At 47.3% G+C, this 24,533-nt stretch overlaps 1 protein-coding gene across 1 annotated transcript in view; it reads right to left on the bottom strand.

The window, feature by feature from the left end:
• Nucleotides 1-16,587: 16,587 nt before the first annotated feature.
• syt14a (synaptotagmin XIVa) overlaps nucleotides 16,588-24,533 on the bottom strand; it is a gene marked incomplete at both ends in the record, with an annotated part of 64,987 nt that continues 57,041 nt past the window's right edge. The window contains 3 exons of the mRNA XM_079528662.1: nucleotides 16,588-16,785; nucleotides 20,360-20,475; nucleotides 22,589-22,645. Coding sequence (XP_079384788.1) covers nucleotides 16,588-16,785; nucleotides 20,360-20,475; nucleotides 22,589-22,645 — 371 coding nt within the window. The remainder of the gene's footprint in view (nucleotides 16,786-20,359; nucleotides 20,476-22,588; nucleotides 22,646-24,533) is intronic.

Raw genomic sequence — 24,533 nt, 5'->3', positions numbered from 1 at the left:
TAGACTTACCACACAGACGACAGCGAAAAGGTTTCTCTCCAGTATGGGTGTACGTGTGAGTTCTCAGATCACATGGATAAGCGAAACGCTTTGCCACACTGTGGACAGGCGTGATGTTTCTCTTAGTGTGGCTGTGTGTGCTGGTGCTTGGAAGACTGGGTACTACTGCTTGGGGGCTCTGTGCAGGCGTAGAGCTGCTGGTGCTGGGAGGACTGGGTACTACTGCTGGGGGGCTCTGTGCAGGCGTAGAGCTGCTGGTGCTTGGAAGACTGGGTACTACTGCTGGGGGGCTCTGTGCAGGCGTAGAGCTGCTGGTGCTGGGAGGACTGGGTACTACTGCTGGGGGGCTCTGTGCAGGCGTAGAGCTGCTGGTGCTGGGAGGACTGGGTACTACTGCTGGGGGGCTCTGTGCAGGCATAGAGCTGCTGGTGCTGGGAGGACTGGCTGCTGGGGGGATGAAATATAACACACAAAACACACAGATGCACGCACGCGCGCGCGCACACACACACACACACACACACACACACACACACACACACACACACACACACACACACACACACACACACACACACACACACACACACACACACACCGATATTCATAACTGTGACTGAGTGATCATTTTTTCTGCACAAAAAAAGCCAGTTGTGAAATCACATCCGGGTGTGATTTCATTACGTCAGACATGATTTCATTACGTCAGACAGACCTTACACCACTCAGTTCACACGGGTGTGATTTTTTTTAGAAACTAATGGTTCGAAGGTTCGCTCGGAAATTCCTGCCAAAGTTCGAGTCCTAAAAACAGGGCTAGGGTACAGCCTTATACCATACCCTATAAATCTACTTCATTCATTTCATAACTCCTAATTTATGGACATGCATAAACTCATAATAACTCGACGTAACACGACCGGGGATATTAAAAACAAGAGCATATTTACCATATTTAGGAGGCGTTCTGAAACAGCACCGGAGCACAGTGCAGCTCGATGGAGCTATTTCCAAACGCACCCTCAATAATAAGTGCAAAACAAGAAGAGTTAAAGATCTATAAGGGGTCCATTTGGTTACCAACTCTCCATCATTTAGCCACGGACCACCTGGGACCCCCTCAAGGACCACCTGGGACCCCCTCAAGGACCACCTGGGACCCCCTCAAGGACCACCCGGGTCCCCCTCAAGGACCACCCACCTCAAGGACCACCTGGGACCCCCTCAAGGACCACCTGGGACCCCCTCAAGGACCACCTGGGTCCCCTCAAGGACCACCTGGGTCCCCTCAAGGACCACCTGGGACCCCCTCAAGGACCACCTGGGGCCCCCTCAAGGACCACCTGGGACCCCCTCAAGGACCACCTGGGACCCCCTCAAGGACCACCTGGGACCCCCTCAAGGACCACCTGGGACCCCCTCAAGGACCACCTGGGACCCCCTCAAGGACCACCTGGGACCCCCTCAAGGACCACCTGGGCCCCCTCAAGGACCACCTGGGTCCCCCTCAAGGACCACCTGGGACCCCCTCAAGGACCACCTGGGACCCCCTCAATGACCACCTGGGACCCCCTCAATGACCACCTGGGACCCCCTCAAGGACCACCCGGGGCCCCCTCAAGGACCACCTGGGTCCCCCTCAAGGACCACCCGGGACCCCCTCAAGGACCACCTGGGACCCCCTCAAGGACCACCTGGGTCCCCCTCAAGGACCACCCGGGACCCCCTCAAGGACCACCCGGGACCCCCTCAAGGACCACCTGGGTCCCCCTCAAGGACCACCTGGGTCCCCCTCAAGGACCACCCGGGTCCCCCTCAAGGACCACCCGGGACCCCCTCAAGGACCACCCGGGACCCCCTCAAGGACCACCCGGGACCCCCTCAAGGACCACCCGGGACCCCCTCAAGGACCACCTGGGCCGCCTCAAGGACCACCTGGGCCGCCTCAAGGACCACCTGGGACCCCCTCAAGGACCACCTGGGACCCCCTCAAGGACCACCTGGGACCCCCTCAAGGACCACCCGGGACCCCCTCAAGGACCACCCGGGACCCCCTCAAGGACCACCCGGGTCCCCCTCAAGGACCACCTGGGACCCCCTCAAGGACCACCTGGGACCCCCTCAAGGACCACCTGGGACCCCCTCAAGGACCACCTGGGTCCCCCTCAAGGACCACCTGGGACCCCCTCAAGGACCACCTGGGACCCCTCAAGGACCACCTGGGACCCCCTCAAGGACCACCTGGGACCCCCTCAAGGACCACCTGGGACCCCCTCAAGGACCACCTGGGTCCCCTCAAGGACCACCTGGGGCCCCCTCAAGGACCACCTGGGGCCCCCTCAAGGACCACCTGGGACCCCCTCAAGGACCACCTGGGACCCCCTCAAGGACCACCTGGGACCCCCTCAAGGACCACCTGGGACCCCCTCAAGGACCACCTGGGACCCCCTCAAGGACCACCTGGGACCCCCTCAAGGACCACCTGGGCCCCCTCAAGGACCACCTGGGTCCCCCTCAAGGACCACCTGGGACCCCCTCAAGGACCACCTGGGTCCCCCTCAAGGACCACCTGGGACCCCCTCAATGACCACCTGGGACCCCCTCAAGGACCACCCGGGGCCCCCTCAAGGACCACCCGGGTCCCCCTCAAGGACCACCCGGGACCCCCTCAAGGACCACCCGGGACCCCCTCAAGGACCACCCGGGTCCCCCTCAAGGACCACCCGGGACCCCCTCAAGGACCACCCGGGACCCCCTCAAGGACCACCCGGGTCCCCCTCAAGGACCACCCGGGACCCCCTCAAGGACCACCCGGGTCCCCCTCAAGGACCACCCGGGTCCCCCTCAAGGACCACCCGGGACCCCCTCAAGGACCACCTGGGCCGCCTCAAGGACCACCTGGGACCCCCTCAAGGACCACCTGGGACCCCCTCAAGGACCACCTGGGACCCCCTCAAGGACCACCCGGGACCCCCTCAAGGACCACCCGGGACCCCCTCAAGGACCACCTGGGCCGCCTCAAGGACCACCTGGGCCGCCTCAAGGACCACCTGGGACCCCCTCAAGGACCACCTGGGACCCCCTCAAGGACCACCTGGGCCCCCTGGGACCCCCTCAAGGACCACTGGTTGAAAACCACTGATTTAGACAAACATCGACGCCAGGCAGTGTGAAAACTCTTTCATTCTCCTTACCTGCCTACTACTGCACTCCACCCCGCTGACCACTAGGTGGCAGCAGAGTCTTCCTCATGACAGTGGATGACAGTGGAAACGTTGCATGATTATTGTAACGTCTCCTACTTCAGTGGTTCCCAAATCGGGGTCCGGGGACCCCCAGAGGTCCTTGAGGGAGTTCCAGGGGGTCCCCAGCTAAATGATAGATATAGAAACCAAATGGACCCTTATGGGTCTGTAACTCAGAGAGTGTACAAATGGAACTAAATGGACCATTTGTGGTTCCCAAAGTGGGGTCCGGGGACCCCCAGGGGTCCTTGAGGGAGTTCCAGGCCAGGGGGGCCCCAGCTAAATGATAGTTAGGAACCAAATGGACCCTTATGGGTCTGTAACTCAGAGAGTTACAGACCCATGTAATAATTTAACTCAGAGTTAAATTAACATTGATTTTACAACATAAATTGGGGTCCCAGAGATAGAAATGCCATTAAATGGGGGTCCGTAGCCTAATGCATGTCAAACTGGGGGTCCTTGAAATGAAACTGCAAGAATCACTGTAACTGCGCTGTAAACATATAAGACATATATATACATATATATGGTACTATAGTTGAACCTGCAGCAACATCATACCTAGCCTACGTATATATGGTACTATAGTTGAACCTGCAGCAACAGCATCATATTCCAGATACCAATGTACAGCAATGGCCAATCTGCTCTTGCTGTCATTAATAGTAATAATAGATCTACAAGCTCATAGCGCGCCACCGTGCTAGGAGCTTAACAAGTGAAAATGTGGCACAAATCTTTGAATAATTATATAATATGAACGTGTTTAACTCAAATATTTGCTTCTGATCTCAGTGTGAATTTAAGCCTAAATGTTTTAAACTAAATCTAAGAGCAGAAGCAAAACAACCAGAGGTTTGATGATCAAAGCATCTCAGTAATGAAAGACACACACACACACACACACACACACACACACACACACACACACACACACACACACACACACACACACACACGTACAGCTGACAGCCTATTCTGACTCTCATCATCACCTCTTCCTACACGCACGCGTGCGCACACACACGCGCAGCACCGTGAAAACTATACAAACCCGTTACCCAAGCGCACACGTTCACGTATACACACTGAGACGAATCAAACACACACGCAACTGTCTGTCAATCAATCAACCAATCAATCAATCAAACACACGCAACTTGCAAGCAGCACGACCGAAATGAAATAAAGACGCAAGCATTAAGTCACACATACGCACGCGGCACCTATTAGTTATTATATTTCAATATGGCCTTCAGCCGACTGATTATGCCCAATAAGTCACACAATAGGCCTACCTATAAATCTACTTCATTCATTTCATAACTCCTAATTTATGGACATGCATAAAGTACTCATAATAACTCGACCGGGGATATTAAAAACAAGAGCATATTTAAGAGGCGTTCTGAAACAGCGCACCGGAGCGCACTCGCCTATTAATTGCATCGCACAGTGCTCTATTGAACGCGCCCTCAATAATATATAAAACTTTTTTTCCCGATATATCTCATCTGGCTGACAGTTGAAACACTTCTAAAGCCATTTATATTATCATTGTGGGTGTCCTTGACATGAACAAGTTGGGGAACCACTGCTAATCTGCCCCGAAAACATGGAAAATACAGCAATAAATCCATTTCTTCTCACCTTTTGTGGCGTTCTTTCTTCTCTGACTGAAGGCCTAATGTCTCCAAACACAAACAGGCCTAATGTCTCCAAACAGGCCTAATGTCTCCAAACACAAACAGGCCTAATGTCTCCAAACAGGCCTAATGTCTCCAAACACAAACAGGCCTAATGTCTCCAAACAGGCCTAATGTCTCCAAACACAAACAGGCCTAATGTCTCCAAACAGGCCTAATGTCTCCAAACAGGCCTAATGTCTCCAAACACAAACAGGCCTAATGTCTCCAAACAGGCCTAATGTCTCCAAACACAAACAGGCCTATATGTCTCCAAACACAAACAGGCCTAATGTCTCCAAACAGGCCTAATGTCTCCAAACACAAACAGGCCTAATGTCTCCAAACACAAACAGGCCTAATGTCTCCAAACAGGCCTAATGTCTCCAAACAGGCCGATACTAAACTTCACCCAAGTTCAGCTGCTCAGACGAAGCTTCAATACCTCACATAATAGCCCAATATAGGCAGAAATACTTCTTTCATTTCATAACGCCAACTTTATGGACACATAAACTCATCATAACTCGTTAAACTCGACGTAACACACGGACAGAAAAGGGATTAAAAAAAACTCCGTCACCATCTTTACTCGTGGTGAGGCGCGTTTGTTGCGCAGTTACAACTTGGCTCTTAATTGCAGGTCTCCATTCATTCAAGTGCTTTTATATGTTCACGGAGAAAACAAATTAAAAGTTATGTTTTTAATAAAACTCACCTTCTCTCCTCCTCTGCTCACACGGTCTGTTTTGTCTCTTCGTTTTCTTTTTCGTCCTCTTCTCCCACACCACGGCCATGCGTTTTTATATTAATGTTTACAATTAACTTCTTCTCGTGTTTCTTTATTCGTCTTATCTCGCTGCATCAAACAAACATTAAGTATAGTGTTCTTCTTCAGGAACGAAGGACAGGTCTAAGCTACAAGCACACGGCGCACAGCGAACACAACGCTCTGTGGGCTTGGAGCTCTGCTGTTTTTAGGGTCAGAGCCTGAAAAAAGAAAAGCTCGAGCGGTCTAAAAGACACTCGTCAGCCCAGCTGCATGTGATTGGACTAACCACACGCGTCGTCGTGTCAGAACTTTAATAGCCTGGGGTCCACCTATTATATATGCTTTCTATGGCATAGGCCCGGGCCCTATTATATAGGCAGCTCCCGGCAGGATCCGCCGGGAGAATCTAGACGCAGCTGCGCGACATGAGACTAATTAATTAGAGCGACAGAGAGAAGTGTGTGTGTGTGTGTGTGTGTGTGTGTGTGTGTGTGTGTGTGTGTCAATTTAACAAAGGTGCAGACGATCAGAAATCATAAAAACGTCTGGGTTTCGAGGCTATCTTAATGCCATGAAATTAGAATGATTTATGAATAATAGAATAATTATTTGAAGTCTTTGAAACATGCTGTGCTTCTTTGCTATATTGTTTTTCTTTTCCTCTTTTTTAGTATTTATGTATATGCCTCATACCTTTATTTTATGTGATATAATATTTACAACAAAAGGGGTCAACGCAGCTTAAGTTCCAACGTGCAATCTTTTTCTGGTGTAATATTTATAAATGTTTGCATTAGTCCTTCATTTGTAAATATCAGTAGATCTACAAGCTCACAATGTGTCGCACCACGATGCATTATATGAGCTTGTAGATCTGCTATTTCCAAATGGCCGAAGTGTGTATGGGGTTGAAGTGGTTAATGTATGTTTTTGTAATAATAATAATAATCATCTACAAAGTAACGTTTTCAAATAACTGTAGTGGAGTAAAAGTACAACATTTGGAGTAGAAGTAAAAGTATTGGATATTGGTAATAGCTCAAGTAATGTACAAATACCTCACAACTTTATACTTGAGTGCACAGTACTTAAGTAATTGTAATTAGTTACTTTCCACCACTGATTACCAGTAAGACACCCATGAGGGCGAGAAGCGACCTCTGACTGCTGGGTGAGCGTTAGCGCTTTGGAATAGGGGGGGTCAGATCAGCATATCCGCCTGGGTGACAGCAGACTGCTGGGTGAGCGTTAGCGCTTTGGAATAGGGGGGGTCAGATCAGCATATCCGCCTGGGTGACAGCAGACTGCTGGGTGAGCGCTGGCGCTTTGGAATAGGGGGGGTCAGATCAGCATATCCGCCTGGGTGACAGCAGACTGCTGGGTGAGCGTTAGCGCTTTGGAATAGGGGGGGTCAGATCAGCATATCCGCCTGGGTGACAGCAGACTGCTGGGTGAGCGTTAGCGCTTTGGAATAGGGGGGGTCAGATCAGCATATCCGCCTGGGTGACAGCAGACTGCTGGGCGAGCGCTGGCGCTTTGGAATAGGGGGGGTCAGATCAGCATATCCGCCTGGGTGACAGCAGACTGCTGGGCGAGCGCTGGCGCTTTGGAATAGGGGGGTCAGATCAACATATCCGCCTGGGTGACAGCAGACTGCTGGGCGAGCGCTGGCGCTTTGGAATAGGGGGGTCAGATCAACATATCCGCCTGGGTGACAGCAGACTGCTGGGCGAGTGCTGGCGCTTTGGCATGGGCCTGTTGAGAACTGTAGTTTTCGCCGGCTGCCAGGCGCGGCTGCACTAATAACATTTGGGGCAGGCCCGTCTAGAGTTTAAATGGACAGGTATCAGTCAAAAGGGAGACATCTTAAGCATCGGACAAAGCCGGACGGGCGACTGTGGCTCAGGAGGTAGAGCAGGTCGTCCAATGATCCATGGGTCGGCGGTTCGAATCCCGGCTCCTCCTGTCTACATGTCGAAGTGTCCTTGGGCAAGACACTGAACCCCAAATTGCTCCCGGTGTGCTGGTTGGTACCTTGCATGGCTTCCGCCGCAATCGGTGTATGAATGTGTGTGTGAATGGGTGAATGTAATGCACAATCTATGTAAAGCGCCTTGGATAAAGGCGCTATATAAATGCAAAAAAAAAAGAAAAAAAGCCAACTCGGCTTGTGACAATAAATCTTTTGGGCCGAACAAATAATTAGAAATAAGAAAAACAAAAAAAAGGGGCAAAAGGTTAGTTGTACTCGTTTTCACATATCCGCCATCTTGTAAATATGCAAATTAGAGTTCCAGACACACTCAATTGTAATGATAAGCATTCCAACGTGGTTGTGACTTACTTACTTACTGCATTTGTAGCTCATCTGGTTCAAATGTTAGTCAAAACCGTTTTATGTGGCAACCATATTGGATTTGGCCGCCATGGCGACCCCGAAGGTCACTGGCTCGGGTGCCTATAGCTAAATCGGTTATACACTTTAATACATTTCTGGCTTGTGACAAAATACTGCAGGATATTAAATGCGAAGAACCTTTAACCCAAAGTCCAGAAGGGTAATGTCTAATATGCAAAAATAAAATGCATTGAATTAGAGCTGCCAATAACGCGGACGGAACAAAATTCATTTTCTAGGCACTTTTTCTTGGGTCGCGGCACGGCCTATACTGCCCTGTTTACGCTTTCGCTTCTGTCGTGGAAGGTTCTTCTATAGTCATCATGGCTGCCAGTTCCCACCTGATGTTGTGTGGGAGTTCAGACCGCTCCAGACCGTACTGAATAACCGCCATCTTGCACAGCGTCTTGAGACTAGGACTGATGTCCAAGATGTACAGGTCATCCTTGAGTTTGTCGTTTCCTTGGATGGTATTTCCTTTCCATCCTCCAAAGATGATGACACGATCTCCCACCATGCAACAGCAGCCGCCAATCACCCTGAACGGGTCATTCACCTCGGGCTTAACCTCCGTCCAGGAAAAGGTCTCTGGGCTGAGTTTCAACACATCTTTTAGGGCGTCATTCTGCATCCAGTTCTTTCCACCAAATATGTACAGCTTTCCATTGTAGGCAAAGGCTGCGTGACCCCTACGTGACCCCTGCGTGACCCCTGCGTGACCCCGTCGTCCTTCTGGAAGAAGCTCGGCAGAAGGAATGCTGAGCCAGCGGTTGGTCTCTGTGTCAAACACACTGATGTTGTTGCAGACGTCGAGGTTGTTGCAGAGGTACCCATCTCCACTATACAAACATCTTTGTCCCCATGATGGTGGCAGAGTGATGTTGTGAATTAAGAGGCGGGGTGCCTCTGGTGTTAAAGGGGAAAACCACCCATTTTCAACATTTTACTATGTCATTAACCTTATACCTTATACCTTAGAGCTGTTGTGTGGAAATAATAAAAAAAAGTCCCCCCATTCTGTGTTTCCTAGAACTGTAATTATGAAAAAAGCATTAACATGGTGAAACATGGTGTCATCAAGATGTGTTTCACCATGTTAATGATTTTTTTCAGACCTCTAGTTCTAGGAAACACAGAATGGGGGAACCTTTTTATTATTTCCACACAACAGCTCTAAGGTATATTAATGACATAGTAAAATGTTGAAAATGAGTGGAATGCCCCTTTAATTGAAGTCCAGACCATCGTGGCGGTGTCCAGCTTGTAGATTCAGTGAATTCAGTCCCCTCGCCATCTCCTTTACCTCCATAGACATACATGTCCTTCCTCAAGGCACAGGCTGAGTGGCTCCACCTCGCCACTGGAACGCTCCCGGAAACCTCAGCATTGAGCCATCCGTGGGTGTCGACGTCAAATGTATAAAGAGTGTTGTTGCATAGCTCGCCATCTATATCTGCTCCACCCCAGATGTAGACGATAACTCCAATGTGCACAGCTGTGTGACCGCGGCGACTACAAGGCACCTCAGGGGGGCGCTCTCCTCTTGTAGTTGTCACTGGGGGCAACATTGTCCATCTCAGAGACACGGTGTGTCTCTGAGATGGCAGTGGCAGTGTTTTGCGGTGAAATCGGTGACGTCACAACATGACGTTAGTGGCAACTTGCAAGGTTTTACCTGTTAATTTACACAGTAAATACCTGGTAATTAACAGTTATTGCCATGGGTAGTACCCATGTAAACGTATTTTTTATAGATTATAATCCTCCCCATTACCCATCAGGGTGTATTTTTAACTTTGAACTTTGAATTTTGAACTGGCAATAACTGTTAATTACCAAGTATTTACTGTGTAAATTAACAGGTAAAACCTTGCAAGTTACCGTGTAAGAAAGGTGGAACTGTACTGTGAAAGGAAGCGTGGTTTGTTTCCATAATATTACCCTGTACTTTCACTGTAACAAACCACGCTTCCTTTCACAGTACAGTTCCACCTTTCTTACACGGTAACTTGCAAGGTTTTACCTGTTAATTTACACAGTAAATACCTGGTAATTAACAGTTATTGCCAGTTCAAAATTCAAAGTTCAAAATACACCCTGATGGGTAATGGGGAGGATTATAATCTACAATTGCCAGGTAGGTACATGGTAATATCATGGAAATAGAGCACGCTTCCTTTTACAGTACAGTTCCTCCGTCCTTACTGGTTACCTATCAGGTAATTACATGGTAGTTGTCAGGAAATGACCTAGTAACAACTGGTAATTTCCTGGTAGGCTACTACCCACGTGTTTCATGGGTAGTACCCATGTAAACACAGTGAATACAGTTACCATGTTATTACCTGGTAGTTGTCAGGAAAATACTTGGTAATGACCTAGTACCTACTGGGTAACTTGCCTGGTAGCAGAGTAAATACCTGGTAGTTGTTGAAAATACTTGGTATACCTATAGTACCTACATACCTATAGTACCTGCAACCAGGGTATCGTGCCTGGTTGCAGAGTAAATACTTATAAATACCGGGTAGTTAGCTGGTAATTACATACTAAAAACGTATAAATACCTGGTAATTGTCAGGAACATACTTGGTAATTACCTGGCAACCAGTGTGTCATTTACCATGGTAAGTTCCATATAATTACCAGGAGATTATACAGTAAATAGTTATACATACTGGGTAATACTTGGTAATTACTGGGTAATTACTGAGTAATGTATCTGGAAGTTACCATGTAATTACCAGGTAATTAATGGGTAAATACTTATAACTACTACCTGGTTGTTACCAGGTAATACCAGGTACTTACCTATTATTACCAGGTAATTACCTGGTAGTTACCTGGTAATTACCGTACCGTAAAATGAAGGGTTACCAAAATATAAAATAAAGGCGGAAGCCGCAAAAAACAAAACATGTTTTCGTAACATGTATTTTTGGGACCCTTAAGGTCCCTGCACACTGGACGCATTTTTCGGATTTTTAGCCCTTTTTTCCGTCGGTTTTCCAAAAAGACGTGTCCAGTGTGCAACCACCTTTATGGTGTCTAGTTGAAGACGCGTCCACCTTTATGGTGTCTAGTTGAAGACGCGTCCACCTTTATGGTGTCTAGTTAAAGACGCGTCCAGTGTGCAACCACCTTTATGGTGTCTAGTTAAAGATGCGTCCACCTTTATGGTGTCTAGTTAAAGACGCGACCACCTTTATGGTGTCTAGTTAAAGACGCGTCCAGTGTGCAACCACCTTTATGGTGTCTAGTTAAAGACGCGTCCACCTTTATGGTGTCTAGTTAAAGACGCGACCACCTTTATGGTGTCTAGTTAAAGACGCGTCCAGTGTGCAACCACCTTTATGGTGTCTAGTTAAAGACGCGTCCAGTGTGCAACCACCTTTATGGTGTCTAGTTAAAGATGCGTCCAGTGTGCGACCACCTTTATGGTGTCCAGTTACGATTTCTTCTAATGTCCCATGGGGGTTAATTTTAACCCTTTCTTACACCTACCCCCCCAAACGAACCATACGATGGAGATAACAGCAAATTCCATAACTTTTGAAGTAAACAACATACAGAGACAACTGAACACAGAATTCATTAAAGTGGTTATTAATAAGATTCAAGCACATCTTTAAATTTTTTATCCCTCGATTTTGTAACCCATTTTTTCACCCCTGTGCCAATTATCTAATGTGATCCTGGGCTCTCTACACACCCTCCGCCAAACTAGTCCCCATATATGGGGGACATGGGGAGAGCAACGGACTTGAACTCATGCTTCCTTCCTGCCCGAGTGTCCAAGTTGCTCCTTTACAGTGACAGGGGGGAGTTTCCCTGGTTGGACGTAGCGCGTGGAAGGAACATGTTATTCCAACCAGTTCCTTTCCCCTCCATCAGATGCCCCGGCTGGCCAGGGGGAGGCAGTTTGTTTAGAGACCAGGATTCAAGCACATCTTGACTCTATTTCAGGACAGAAACAACAAAAAACGACCATAAAACGTTTAGTAGAGGGGCCTTCCAAAGTCTGCAGGATGCACGTACTGTATGTCATGATGAGAAAAAGACCACATACTCTCAAAATGCGGTTTCATCTGGACTTTAATAAGTAACCAAACCAGAAAGTGTAAATAACGTATACTTCAAGGAAGTGTGTTTGGCCACAGCTGTAGTAGCACCGACGACGCGGAGCGAAAAGGGCCTAAACATCTCTACGTGATCTCCTTAAAGGAGAATTCCATACTAGAAGGCTTTCTTACCTTTATTTGTAGTTGTTCTGTCCCCACCAAAGAGGTCCAGGTGTTATTTTGGGCAAAAGTGCATTATTGGCTATTTCCCCTATAAGCCCTCAATGAATTGCATTGAATTGGATTGAATTGAATGGGGCTATGGGGTGTTGTGCTAATTCGCTTATTTCCATCGCTCAAATCATTTATTTTGTATATATCCTCTCTTCATAATGTAAATAGTATCCCAAGCGGCACACTTTACTACTTATTTCGATGGAAATAAGCGAATTAGCACAAAAACCCAACCCCCATTGAGGGCTTATATTAGGGGAAATAGCCAATAATGCACACAAAATGTGCATTACAAACACCTGGACCTCTTTGGGGACGTAAGAACTACAAATAACACCTGGACCTCTTTGGGGACGTAAGAACTACAAATAACACCTGGACCTCTTTGGGGACGTAAGAACTACAAATAACACCTGGACCTCTTTGGGGACGTAAGAACTACAAATAACACCTGGACCTCTTTGGGGACGTAAGAACTACAAATAACACCTGGACCTCTTTGGGGACGTAACAACTACAAATAAAGGTAAGAAAGCCTTCTAGCCTGGAACATCTTCATTCTAGTGCAGGGGTGGGCAACTGGCGGCCCGGGGGCCACACGTGGCCCCCACCTTCACTAAACACGGCCCGCATGTTAATATCAGAATACTGATATAGTATTGATGTCAGCTGTTGCAATTCCAATCCCGCTTTAATTACTTCATAGTATTCAATCCAATGTAGTTATGTTAACAGTTCATAAAGTTGACATAACTATAATTAAATGCATTTGAAATTCAATAAAAAAGGTTACTTTTCAGGATTCCAATTAAAAAAAAACAAGCTCAAAACGCGTCGCATTGCGACGCGTTTTGAGCTTGTAGATCGGCTATTTTTGCTACGACAGTAATATGCAATGTGGCCCCTCTGGAGTGAGTGTGGAAATATAGTGGCCCTCTCCATCGTCAAAGTTGCCCACCTCTGTTCTAGTTTGACATTCCAAAGCAGTATAACTTATTTTATCAAACATCATCAAGGTCCATATTGAATATATATATATATATATATATATATATATATATATATATATATATATATATGGCACATTTAAAAATTAGAAATGACAGACACAACGACATAGAAGTTGAGATTACATCACCCCAGCGTCAACTACACACAACAGTGCAAGGGGCTTAACTGTGTCGCCACTAAGTGTGACTGCTGTACTTTGTCTTCAGATAAGTTCCACTTAGCGATAGAAAAACAAGAAGAGAGGGTGAAGTAATTCACCCTGGCAGTGTTGACGGCTTAAAGGACGTCATATTTACCTCAGATATGAGGTAGTGTACTGCGTCTGATAGTCTGAGCAATGCTCTGTGTGTAAATACATGTCCCTCTGTGTGCCTGTGTAATGGTGGCCACTTGTGCTCTAGTTTACAACCACTGACCAGTGGTGGAAAGTAACTAAGTAATTTTACTTAAGTACTGTACTTAAAGTATTTGTAGTATTTCCAATTTCCAGTACTTTTACTTCTACTACCACTACATCTCGGGGCCAAAATGTGTACTTTTACTCCACTACAATTATTTGAAAACTTTGGCGATTTTAATTCTGATTAGAAAACATACATTAACCACTTCAACCCTATACATTTCGGCCATTTGAAAATAGCTGATCTACAAGCTCACAATGCGTCGCATTGTGAGCTTCAGCTATTTTTCAATAGATTTTGTACACATTTTGAACTTATGAAATGGGACATTCTGCAATATGAGTACTTTTACTTTTAGTTCTTTAAGTACATTTTGATATCGATACTTTTCTACTTTTACTCAAGTACATTTTCAATTCCGTACTTTTACTTGTAACGAAGTACTTCTAAATCGCAATATTGGTACTTTTACTTAAGTAAAACAATTGAGTACTTATTCCACCACTGACTTACATTCACTGTTGTAATGTTTGTGCGTTAGTCTCTCTCGTAGCCAGACAACTATCCCACAGTCTCTGAACCCTACTATATAAAAGAGTCTGGAATTAACACCTCCCCAAAGCCGAGAACGTAGGTCGGTCATCCGTTCGTCATTTCCGTCCACGAAAAATATGTTTTAAAATATATATTTTAAATTTACTTCAATAATAATTTGATTTACAGTATATGACAAAATGTATATGCGACTGCAAAGACGAGTCGCGGATGGTTTTCACCGCGTGTATTAAAGTCGTGGGAGGTCTCGGCTCGCAAGACTAGTTTGTGCACCAGCGTGGACAGCCGTGTCCCATCGCCCGTTTCACCAGCGTGGACAGCCGTGTCCCATCGCCCGTTTCACCAGCGTGGACAGCCGTGTTCCATCGCCCGTTTCACCAGCGTGGACAGCCGTGTTCCATCGCCCGTTTCACCAGCGTGGACAGCCTTGCCCCATCGCCCGTTTCACCAGCGTGGACAGCCGTGTCCCATCGCCCGTTTCACCAGCGTGGACAGCCGTGTCCCATCGCCCGTTTCACCAGCGTGGACAGCCGTGTCCCATCGCCCGTTTCACCAGCGTGGACAGCCGTGTCCCATCGCCCGTTTCACCAGCGTGGACAGCCGTGTCCCATCGCCCGTTTCACCAGCGTGGACAGCCGTGTCCCATCGCCCGTTTCACCAGCGTGGACAGCCGTGTCCCATCGCCCGTTTCACCAGCGTGGACAGCCGTGTCCCATCGCCCGTTTCACCAGCGTGGACAGCCTTGTCCCATCGCCCGTTTCACTTAAAGGTACACGTTGCCAATTTTGACATCGTGAAAGGATGACATCATACGGATAATCGTCGGAAAATCCGCGAGGTTTCCCATAATGTGTTACTGAACGTACGTTGTCAAACTGCTGAATTGTCGAGCGTCAGCAAGCCATCTTTTCACGTGAAAATAGCTCATGTCTACTGATGACATGAGCAAGACATTAATTAGCCTTTACTTAAATGGAAACGTTGCCGATTTCAAACCTAAATCCCACTGTTCAGAAGTAAGGAGATCAATGAATATTATAGCGTGGCAAAACATACCCTATGATGGGCTCCATTTTCGTCACCGCTAAACACCTTATCCCTAAACTTATTTGCCTTTTTACTATTTTGAAAAACATTTTTGAATAGTTCAACTAGCCAATCTACATTGACACGTTGTGAGCTTGTAGACTGGCCATTTTAACTATTCAAAAATGTTTAGCAAAATAGTAAAAAAAAGGCAAAGAAGTTTAGGGATAATGGGTTTAGCGGTGACGAAAATGGAGCCCTATGCCTCCTGTGTATTTCTCCGCAAAATGTTGAGGTTGTGAAGCGCCCGATGTCGCCGTTTAGCAACGGTAACATTTGTAAAAAAGCCGAGGGATCAGCGTAAGATCGGCAACGTTTCCCTTTATCTCTGCTAATTAATACTGCACTTTCCGAGTTGTACAACGAACCACGCCACGCTTCTTCAACGCTTTTCACTTGGAAATGCCCTGCAGGTTCGACTCTAGGGAGAGCTGTTACCCAAGGATCCCCAGGTTCAGCTGGAGAGAGAGAGCCCTGTGCCCGTATGTTCTCCTGGAGGAGAGCAGTGGGGGGGGGTATCGGACCCCGACTCGGGTGCTTTTGGGACGCTCTGCAGAGTCTGAATCAGTCTCTGTGTCTCCTAGGACTCCAGCAGGCCTCTCATCGGTACCGTCTCTCTGTGTGTCTCCTAGGACTCCAGCAGGCCTCTCGTCTGTACCGTCTCCGTGTGTCTGCTAGGACTCCAGCAGGCCTCTCGTCTGTACCGTCTCTCTGTGTGTCTCCTAGGACTCCAGCAGGCCTCTCATCGGTACCGTCTCTGTGTGTCTCCTAGGACTCGTCGGTACCGTCTCTGTGTGTCTCCTAGGACTCCAGCAGGCCTCTCATCGGTACCGTCTGTGTGTTTCTCCTAGGACTCCAGCAGGCCTCTCGTCGGTACCGTCTCTGTGTGTTTCTCCTAGGACTCCAGCAGGCCTCTCATCGGTACCGTCTGTGTGTTTCTCCTAGGACTCCAGCAGGCCTCTCATCTGTACCGTCTCTGTGTGTCTCCTAGGACTCGTCGGTACCGTCTCTGTGTGTCTCCTAGGACTCGTCGGTACCGTCTCTGTGTGTCTCCTAGGACTCGTCGGTACCGTCTCTGTGTGGTCTCCTAGGACTCCAGCAGGCCTCTCATCGGTACCGTCTCTGTGTGGTCTCTCCTAGGACTCCAGCAGGCCGTGCCAGCGACACACCTGCTGGCCCTTGCACTCCTTCATGTGCGTCCAGTGGGCCAGCTCGTGGTCTCCGGAGCTGTTGAGGCCCAGGGAGATCCAGCCCAGCAGCTCCTTGCGCTGCAGGCTGCGCTTGTTGAACACCGACAGCATGAGCGTCACGTCCGACAGCTGGAACAGCGCCACCTATAGGGAGGGGTAGGGTATAGGAGGGACAGGGGGGGTCATTAACGTGTCCGTACGTACGTACGTACGTACGTACGTACGTACGTACGTACATACATACGTGGACAAAATGTGTCCTGTGGAGAAAAAAAACGTGATCAAATGTCCGTGGCAAATGTTTTGATTTTGTTTTACACTCCATTATAATGTTCTTATTTGGATCATAAGACCCACTTACTGAATGTGTCCAGGTTTTCTGATTTACTATGACACTATGTATGGCATATTAGGAGTCCAACTAGTACTAGTGTTTCTCAAATGTTTTATTTGCAATGACCAACCATCCCTCTTCAACCGCTTATCCGTAGTCGGGTCGCGGGGGCAACAGCTCCACCAGAGAGCTCCAGACTTCTCTCTCCAGAGCAACATTAGTGACTTCCTCTTGGGGGATCCCAAGGCGTTCCAAGGCCAGCGAGTCGATGTAATCCCTCCATCTGCGCCTTGGTCTGCCCCGGGGTCTCCTCCCAGTGGGACGTGCATCTAATGTTTTATTTGCAATGCATAATGTTTTAACCCATTTTGGTGTTGAAAGCATTATGTTATGCTTTAGCTGTTGAAAAATAGCAGATCTACAAGCTCATAGCCGCGCTATGAACTTTTTTAAGTCTGCTATTTTTTTAAAAATCCTGAAAATGTGGCACAAATCTATATTCTTTCAGAGCGAACATTTTTAACTCAACTCTTCGCTTCTGGGAGGGTCCCTGGAACAACATATTTTCAGATGGGGTCGGTGGCCAATTACAGATATATTCGAGGGTCCTTGACATGAAATAATGTGTCCACACGTCCTAGGGAATCCAATGACGTGTGTACACGTCCTAGGGTGTGTACACGTCCTAGGGTGTGTACACGTCCTAGGGTGTGTACACGTCCTAGCGCATCTTCAATGATATCAGGCGAGAGAATAATATTCTGAATTTTTTCCTCTTTTTATTTTTGAGTGGGACTCTAAGGCCACCGTACACTTCGCTCTTCGTTCATGCGCGGTCCCGTTTAGCGCGGCAGAAAGAATGCCTCGTCTCTCCTAATCCAGGGCCGTGGTTTTGATCAGATGGATTTACTAAGCGCTTCATTTCTGACTTCTTATCCGCCTCTCGTTCAAAATATGAACACTTTGAGAAATATTTTGCTAGCTTACCTTGCTCTCGTTTCCATTATATCGCTAAACTAGAAAGGTCGCAATTTAAAAAAATTGAAAAGTGTGGTTGCCGCAGTGGCTTACATATGCCCCTCCCACTGATATTGCCAGCCAATTACAATGTCACGTCACCCCTGCGATCATGTGTAAGTAATTCGGAGGGGATTTATCCCCCAAAAATCATGTTTTTGCACCATACGGTGACATTTTTGGCATTTGCGGTGCCCCCTATGGATGAAAATGGAATTGCTTTTGAAACTTGGTTGATTGAACCACCCGCGACATGTGATTACAATTTGGGATGGATCGGACATTCTGTTCGTGATTTATGGCATTTTTTGTAAAATAGGCCCCTCCTACTATCTTCGGACGACGATTACGGCCGAACGACACGCACTACCAAAATTCTGCAGTTGGTGTTGTAATCGAATGGGTCCGGAGATCATGTGTGCCGATTTTTGTGAGATTTGGACAAAATCTGTAGGAGGAGCCAAAAGTGTGTTTTGGAGAAAATTCAAAATGGCGGAAAATCTATCATGACACAAATGGGCGTGGCCTATATGGGGAGATTCGTCATAATCCAAGGAAGTCAGGGGAAAGGATATTTTGATTTTACAACCTACGGTTCAAGAGTTATAAGCCAAAACGTAAAGTGGGCTGTTATAGCGCCACCATGAGGCCGACCGATAACATTATACGGTGATTAATTTTAGTAATTATTATGAACCTACCCTCCAAGTTTTGTAACTATAGTGCTTACAGTCTCTGAGGAAAAAATACTTGAATGTGAGAAAATGCGAAAAATCGCATTTTCCCATTCATGTCAATGGGGAAATTTGATTCACTAATAAATTAATATCAATTAAACTATACAACATTTCTCTTAAAAAAATACAAGCACATCCTTCCCGATGAAGCCGGTCAATTTGACATATAAGTGCGTACAGTCAAAACTGTGGGAGGAGTAGCACATCAAAAAAAAGACTACTCCAGTAAAATAATAAAGTGTTACAAATACAATAGTCTGGTTGCCCTGTTAGGGCAACCACACTAATAATCCAGTTTTTTTCCGGATTGGGGGGTCAGAATAAAAGCCGCCATGTTTTCCCGGCACCCCAGAGCTCTTATTTTGAAGGAATCTGATTGTGTTAACTGAGAGTGTTCATTTGTACCCTCAGTTACAGACCTGTTATGGTCATTCAGCGCTTTGTGTTTCTGGTAAGATTATTGTCCACTCATTTTTTTTTGTCAAAATCTGTACAAAATAGCGGACACGAAGTGACATGTTGTAAGCTTGTAGATCAACTATTTACGCATTTTTTTTCTGCAAAAATAATTGTGAGCGTCTCAAATAACTGTATTAGGCGATGATGTAATAAATGTCTCCTTGTACTGTAGGTCCGGTTGGGTTGACCTTTGAACTCTGACCCACCTGGAAGACGAAGGTCTCCTTGTAGGTGGGGTTTGTGCTGACCTTTGAACTCTGACCCACCTGGAAGACGAAGGTCTCCTTGTAGGTGGGGTTGGGCTGACCTTTGAACTCACCTGGAAGACGAAGGTCTCCTTGTAGGTGGGGTTGGGCTGACCTTTGAACTCTGACCCACCTGGAAGACGAAGGTCTCCTTGTAGGTGGGGTTGGGCTGACCTTTGAACCCACCTGGAAGACGAAGGTCTCCTTGTAGGTGGGGTTTGTGCTGACCTTTGAACTCTGACCCACCTGGAAGACGAAGGTCTCCTTGTAGGTGGGGTTGGGCTGACCTTTGAACTCTGACCCACCTGGAAGACGAAGGTCTCCTTGTAGGTGGGGTTGGGCTGACCTTTGAACCCACCTGGAAGACAAAGGTCTCCTTGTAGGTGGGGTTGGGCTGACCTTTGAACTCTGACCCACCTGGAAGACGAAGGTCTCCTTGTAGGTGGGGTTGGGCTGACCTTTGAACTCTGACCCACCTGGAAGACGAAGGTCTCCTTGTAGGTGGGGTTGGGCTGACCTTTGAACCCACCTGGAAGACAAAGGTCTCCTTGTAGGTGGGGTTTGTGCTGACCTTTGAACTCTGACCCACCTGGAAGACGAAGGTCTCCTTGTAGGTGGGGTTGGGCTGACCTTTGAACCCACCTGGAAGACAAAGGTCTCCTTGTAGGTGGGGTTTGTGCTGACCTTTGAACTCTGACCCACCTGGAAGACGAAGGTCTCCTTGTAGGTGGGGTTGGGCTGACCTTTGAACTCACCTGGAAGACGAAGGTCTCCTTGTAGGTGGGGTTGGGCTGACCTTTGAACTCACCTGGAAGACGAAGGTCTCCTTGTAGGTGGGGTTGGGCTGACCTTTGAACTCTGACCCACCTGGAAGACGAAGGTCTCCTTGTAGGTGGGGTTGGGCTGACCTTTGAACTCTGACCCACCTGGAAGACGAAGGTCTCCTTGTAGGTGGGGTTGGGCTGACCCCGACATGTGGACGTCTTGCACTTGGACATCTCCTGACCCACGGCATTCAGCAAGGTCAGCTTCACGTAGGTGTCTGAGGAACAACCGCATTTACAATACGACTACTACTAATACAACAATACTGCTACCAATAATACAACAATAATACTAATACAACAATAATACGACTAATACTACGACAATACTGCTACCAATAATACAATAATAATACTAATACAACAATAATACGACTAATAATACAACAATTCTACGACTAATAATACGACAATACTACTACTAAGAACCAGTAAGACGCCTGATGTTGAGGTCGCACGCATCCACCTCGTTGACGGCAGACTGCTGGGCGAGCACTGGCGCTTTGGCATGCATGGGGGGTCAGATCAACATGGAATGAATTCTGTACTTCCCATACAATTCAATTCAATTCAATTCAATTCAATTCAATTCAATTCAATTCAATTCAATTCAATTCAATTCAATTCAATTCGCCTTTATTGTCTCCGAGGATAAATTTGTCTTGGGCACCAAGAGACAGCGTTATACATAGCCTACAGCACGCACGCACGCACGCACGCACGCACGCACGCACGGGCCAGAGCACACATGGAACATTGAACAGTGTTCTGAAGAGAATCAGAATCCACCAATACATCACCACTCATGCTTCATCATCACTAGCATGCACACAAAACACAACACAACGGAAGCCACACATGGAACTGGTACACCGTGTTGTGAGAGTAGCATCCGTAATGTGGACTAACTGGTACACCGTGTTGTGAGAGTAGCATCCGTAATGTGGACTAACTGGTACACCGTGTTGTGAGAGTAGCATCCGTAATGTGGACTAACTGGTACACCGTGTTGTGAGAGTAGCATCCGTAATGTGGACTAACTGGTACACCGTGTTGTGAGAGTAGCATCCGTAATGTGGACTAACTGGTACACCGTGTTGTGAGAGTAGCATCCGTAATGTGGACTAACTGGTACACCGTGTTGTGAGAGTAGCATCCGTAATGTGGACTAACTGGTACACCGTGTTGTGAGAGTAGCATCCGTAATGTGGACTAACTGGTACACCGTGTTGTGAGAGTAGCATCCGTAATGTGGACTAATCCTAGGAACTGGTACACCGTGTTGTGAGAGAAGCATCCGTAATGTGGACTAATCCTAGGGGTGTAACGACACATTGTAACAGCGATACGAGACGTATCTCGATACATGGTTGACGATACGATATACGTGGGCCATATTAGTTCATTATGGCGATCCGATACGATTCAATGATTTGAAATCGATACAGTAACTATTTAAAATACATTGACACTATTTGAAATTAAGTAAGTAAACCCCTCTTTTTCATTTTTCTTTTGAAAAAAATGCTAAATACCATGCACAAAAATGTAGTATTGATACAATCGATTAATTGCATAGAAAAAAAATTGATACTGATTATTTGCATCGCGATACGATACGATACAAAGTCAATGTTGCTGTTTTCATTTCGATATACTTCGACTCTTGAAATTCGATTTTTCGATGCAGTTAATATTATCGTTACACCCCTAACTAATTCCCAAGTGCACTCACTCCTTCCTGCTACGTTGGATTCTGTTGGAGGTGTGGGACCAATTAATGGGTTAAATGCCTTAATACCTTATACTTACCCTCTATAACTATAATTAAAATGTAAAAACACCTTAAATATGTAATGTGTCTTTAGGAATAGTTCATCTTTCACTCAATATAGGCACCAAATTACTCAATATAGACACCTTTCATCCATGTAGTCAGTGTCCATGAGCGGTCATCCTCAACAAGAATATGTTTTTATACAAACAAAAAAAGTAACCAACCAAAAAAAGAAAAATCAGACCAGTCTGAAGCGAGTGGTGCAACAGCACCCCCTATTGGTACTCTAAACATAGTCCCATAGGGACAAAGCTGTTCCTTGGAGTGGTTCCACCACTCAAACTGGTGAACCATCAAATGTGAGGCAAAAACTGTGAAAATAGCCGATCTACAAGCTCAAGTTGTGAGCTTGTAGATCAGATCAGACAGACAGAAGACAGACAGACAGACAGACAGACAGACAGACAGACAGACAGACAGACAGACAGACAGACAGTGTTCTGTGCCAGAACTCACCTCTGATTATATAAACCTGTCGACCAATCAGAACTCACCTCTGATTATATAAACCTGTCCACCAATCAGGTGCTTCAGACAACAGAACAGCCCGTCTGACAACAACAGGCAGGAAAGCAGGGAGGAGGAGGAGGAGAGGAGATAATGGACCAATCAGGCATCAATACACTGACGAGCAGAAGTAAATGGACCAATCAGGCGTCAATACACTGACGAGCAGGGAGAGAACAGGGGTCAGAAGGTCAAGTCAAGTGTATCGACAAGATGCTCTTTTTGAATGAGTGCGTGTGTGCGTGCATAGTCTGCATACGGTGCTTGCGTGCGTTGCGTGCGTGCGTGCGTGCGTGCGTGCGTGCGTGCAAGTGTGGTGTGCGTGTAGTGCTTGCGTGCGTGCGTGCGTGCGTGCGTGCGTGCGTGCGTGCGTGCGTGCGTGCAAGTGTGGTGTGCGTGTAGTGCTTGCGTGCGTGCGTGCGTGCGTGCGTGCGTGCGTGCGTGCGTGCAAGTGTGGTGTGCGTGTAGTGCTTGCGTGCGTGCGTGCGTGCGTGCGTGCGTGCATACTCGCTCGCTCAATGATTACAACAAAGGGGAACTGAAGCAGAATGTGGAAGAGCATTTCACCGTATAGAATACAATGTAAAACAAATTCTATATTGAAAGAACAGTTTGACACTTTGGTAGAAATGGGCTTCCATACAGAACGGCACAGTGTCCTGCGTAGAAAGGTTGTCCGCAGCAAACACAAAGCATTGTGTAGAGTTCAAACTGCCAATGTTTGAATGCATCAAATACAACATATTTGAAATTGCGTTATTATCGTTGATTCTTTTGTTCACTTGACGTTTGACGTCAAGAACGATCAACAATCGCCAGTGGTGGGCGAAGCGCCAATAAGGGCCTTTCTTGGCCCCACCCCTCTCCAATTATTTATATTGTGTTTAGTTTCCAAGATGGCCGCAGCACCAGGAGTGGGTGGGGCGGAGGTGAGCGGGCGGGGTCGACATATGCCCTTACTGCTGGGCTGCGTTCACACATTCAAGACACCTGTCTTGTGTTTCTCTTGTGTCTGTGTTTAATGGCCGCTCCAATGCATTTCCAATGGAAGCCCATATGGTTTGACCAAACATTTTGTTTGATAGCTGTGTTCAGACACAAGTCAGGTGTCAGACACAAGGCAAGTGTCTTGAACGCAGCCCAGTAAGGTCATATGTCGACCCCGCCCGCTCCCCTCCGCCCCACCCCCTCCTGGTGCTGCGGCCATCTTGGATCCCAAACACAATATAAACAAATGGGAGAGGGGGTGGGGCCGAGAAAGGCCCTTATTCCAATGAATTGTCATCATGGGTGTACCGTCCTCCAGCTGGTGGTTTTTAGATATAAACATTGACAGCTCCATGAAAAGCAGACTATAATCACCGTCCTCCAGCTGGTCGTTTTTAGATATAAACATTGACAGCTCCATGAAAAGCAGACTATAATCACGGCCCCGCCTGGAGACATGATCGTCATATCACGGCATTTATTAATTAACCCATTAAGGCCTGACGTCGAAATAAAAATAAAAGTTTGCTCTGAAAGAATATAAGAGTACCACAGACGAAAAACAGTCTAAGTCCAAATGTCATTCTGACCCCTCCACGAAAAGGCCTGGTTGTCCTGACCCCTGACCCCTCCACGAAAAGGCCTGGTTGTCCTGACCCCTGACCCCTCCACGAAAAGGCCTCGTGGTCCTGACCCCTCCACGAAAAGGCCTCGTGGTCCTGACCCCTCCACGAAAAGGCCTCGTGGTCCTGACCCCTCCACGAAAAGGCCTCGTGGTCCTGACCCCTCCACGAAAAGGCCTCGTGGTCCTGACCCCTCCACGAAAAGGCCTTGTGGTCCTGACCCCTCCACGAAAAGGCCTCGTGGTCCTGACCCCTGACCCCTCCACGAAAAGGCCTCGTTGTCCTGACCCCTGACCCCTCCACGAAAAGGCCTGGTCGAGTC

Source organism: Electrona antarctica, assembly GCF_951216825.1.
Source record: "Electrona antarctica genome assembly, chromosome: 18".
Lineage (NCBI taxonomy): Eukaryota > Metazoa > Chordata > Actinopteri > Myctophiformes > Myctophidae > Electrona > Electrona antarctica.
Note: the sequence above shows the minus strand (reverse complement) of the source record. Positions and strands in the feature narration are given on the sequence as shown.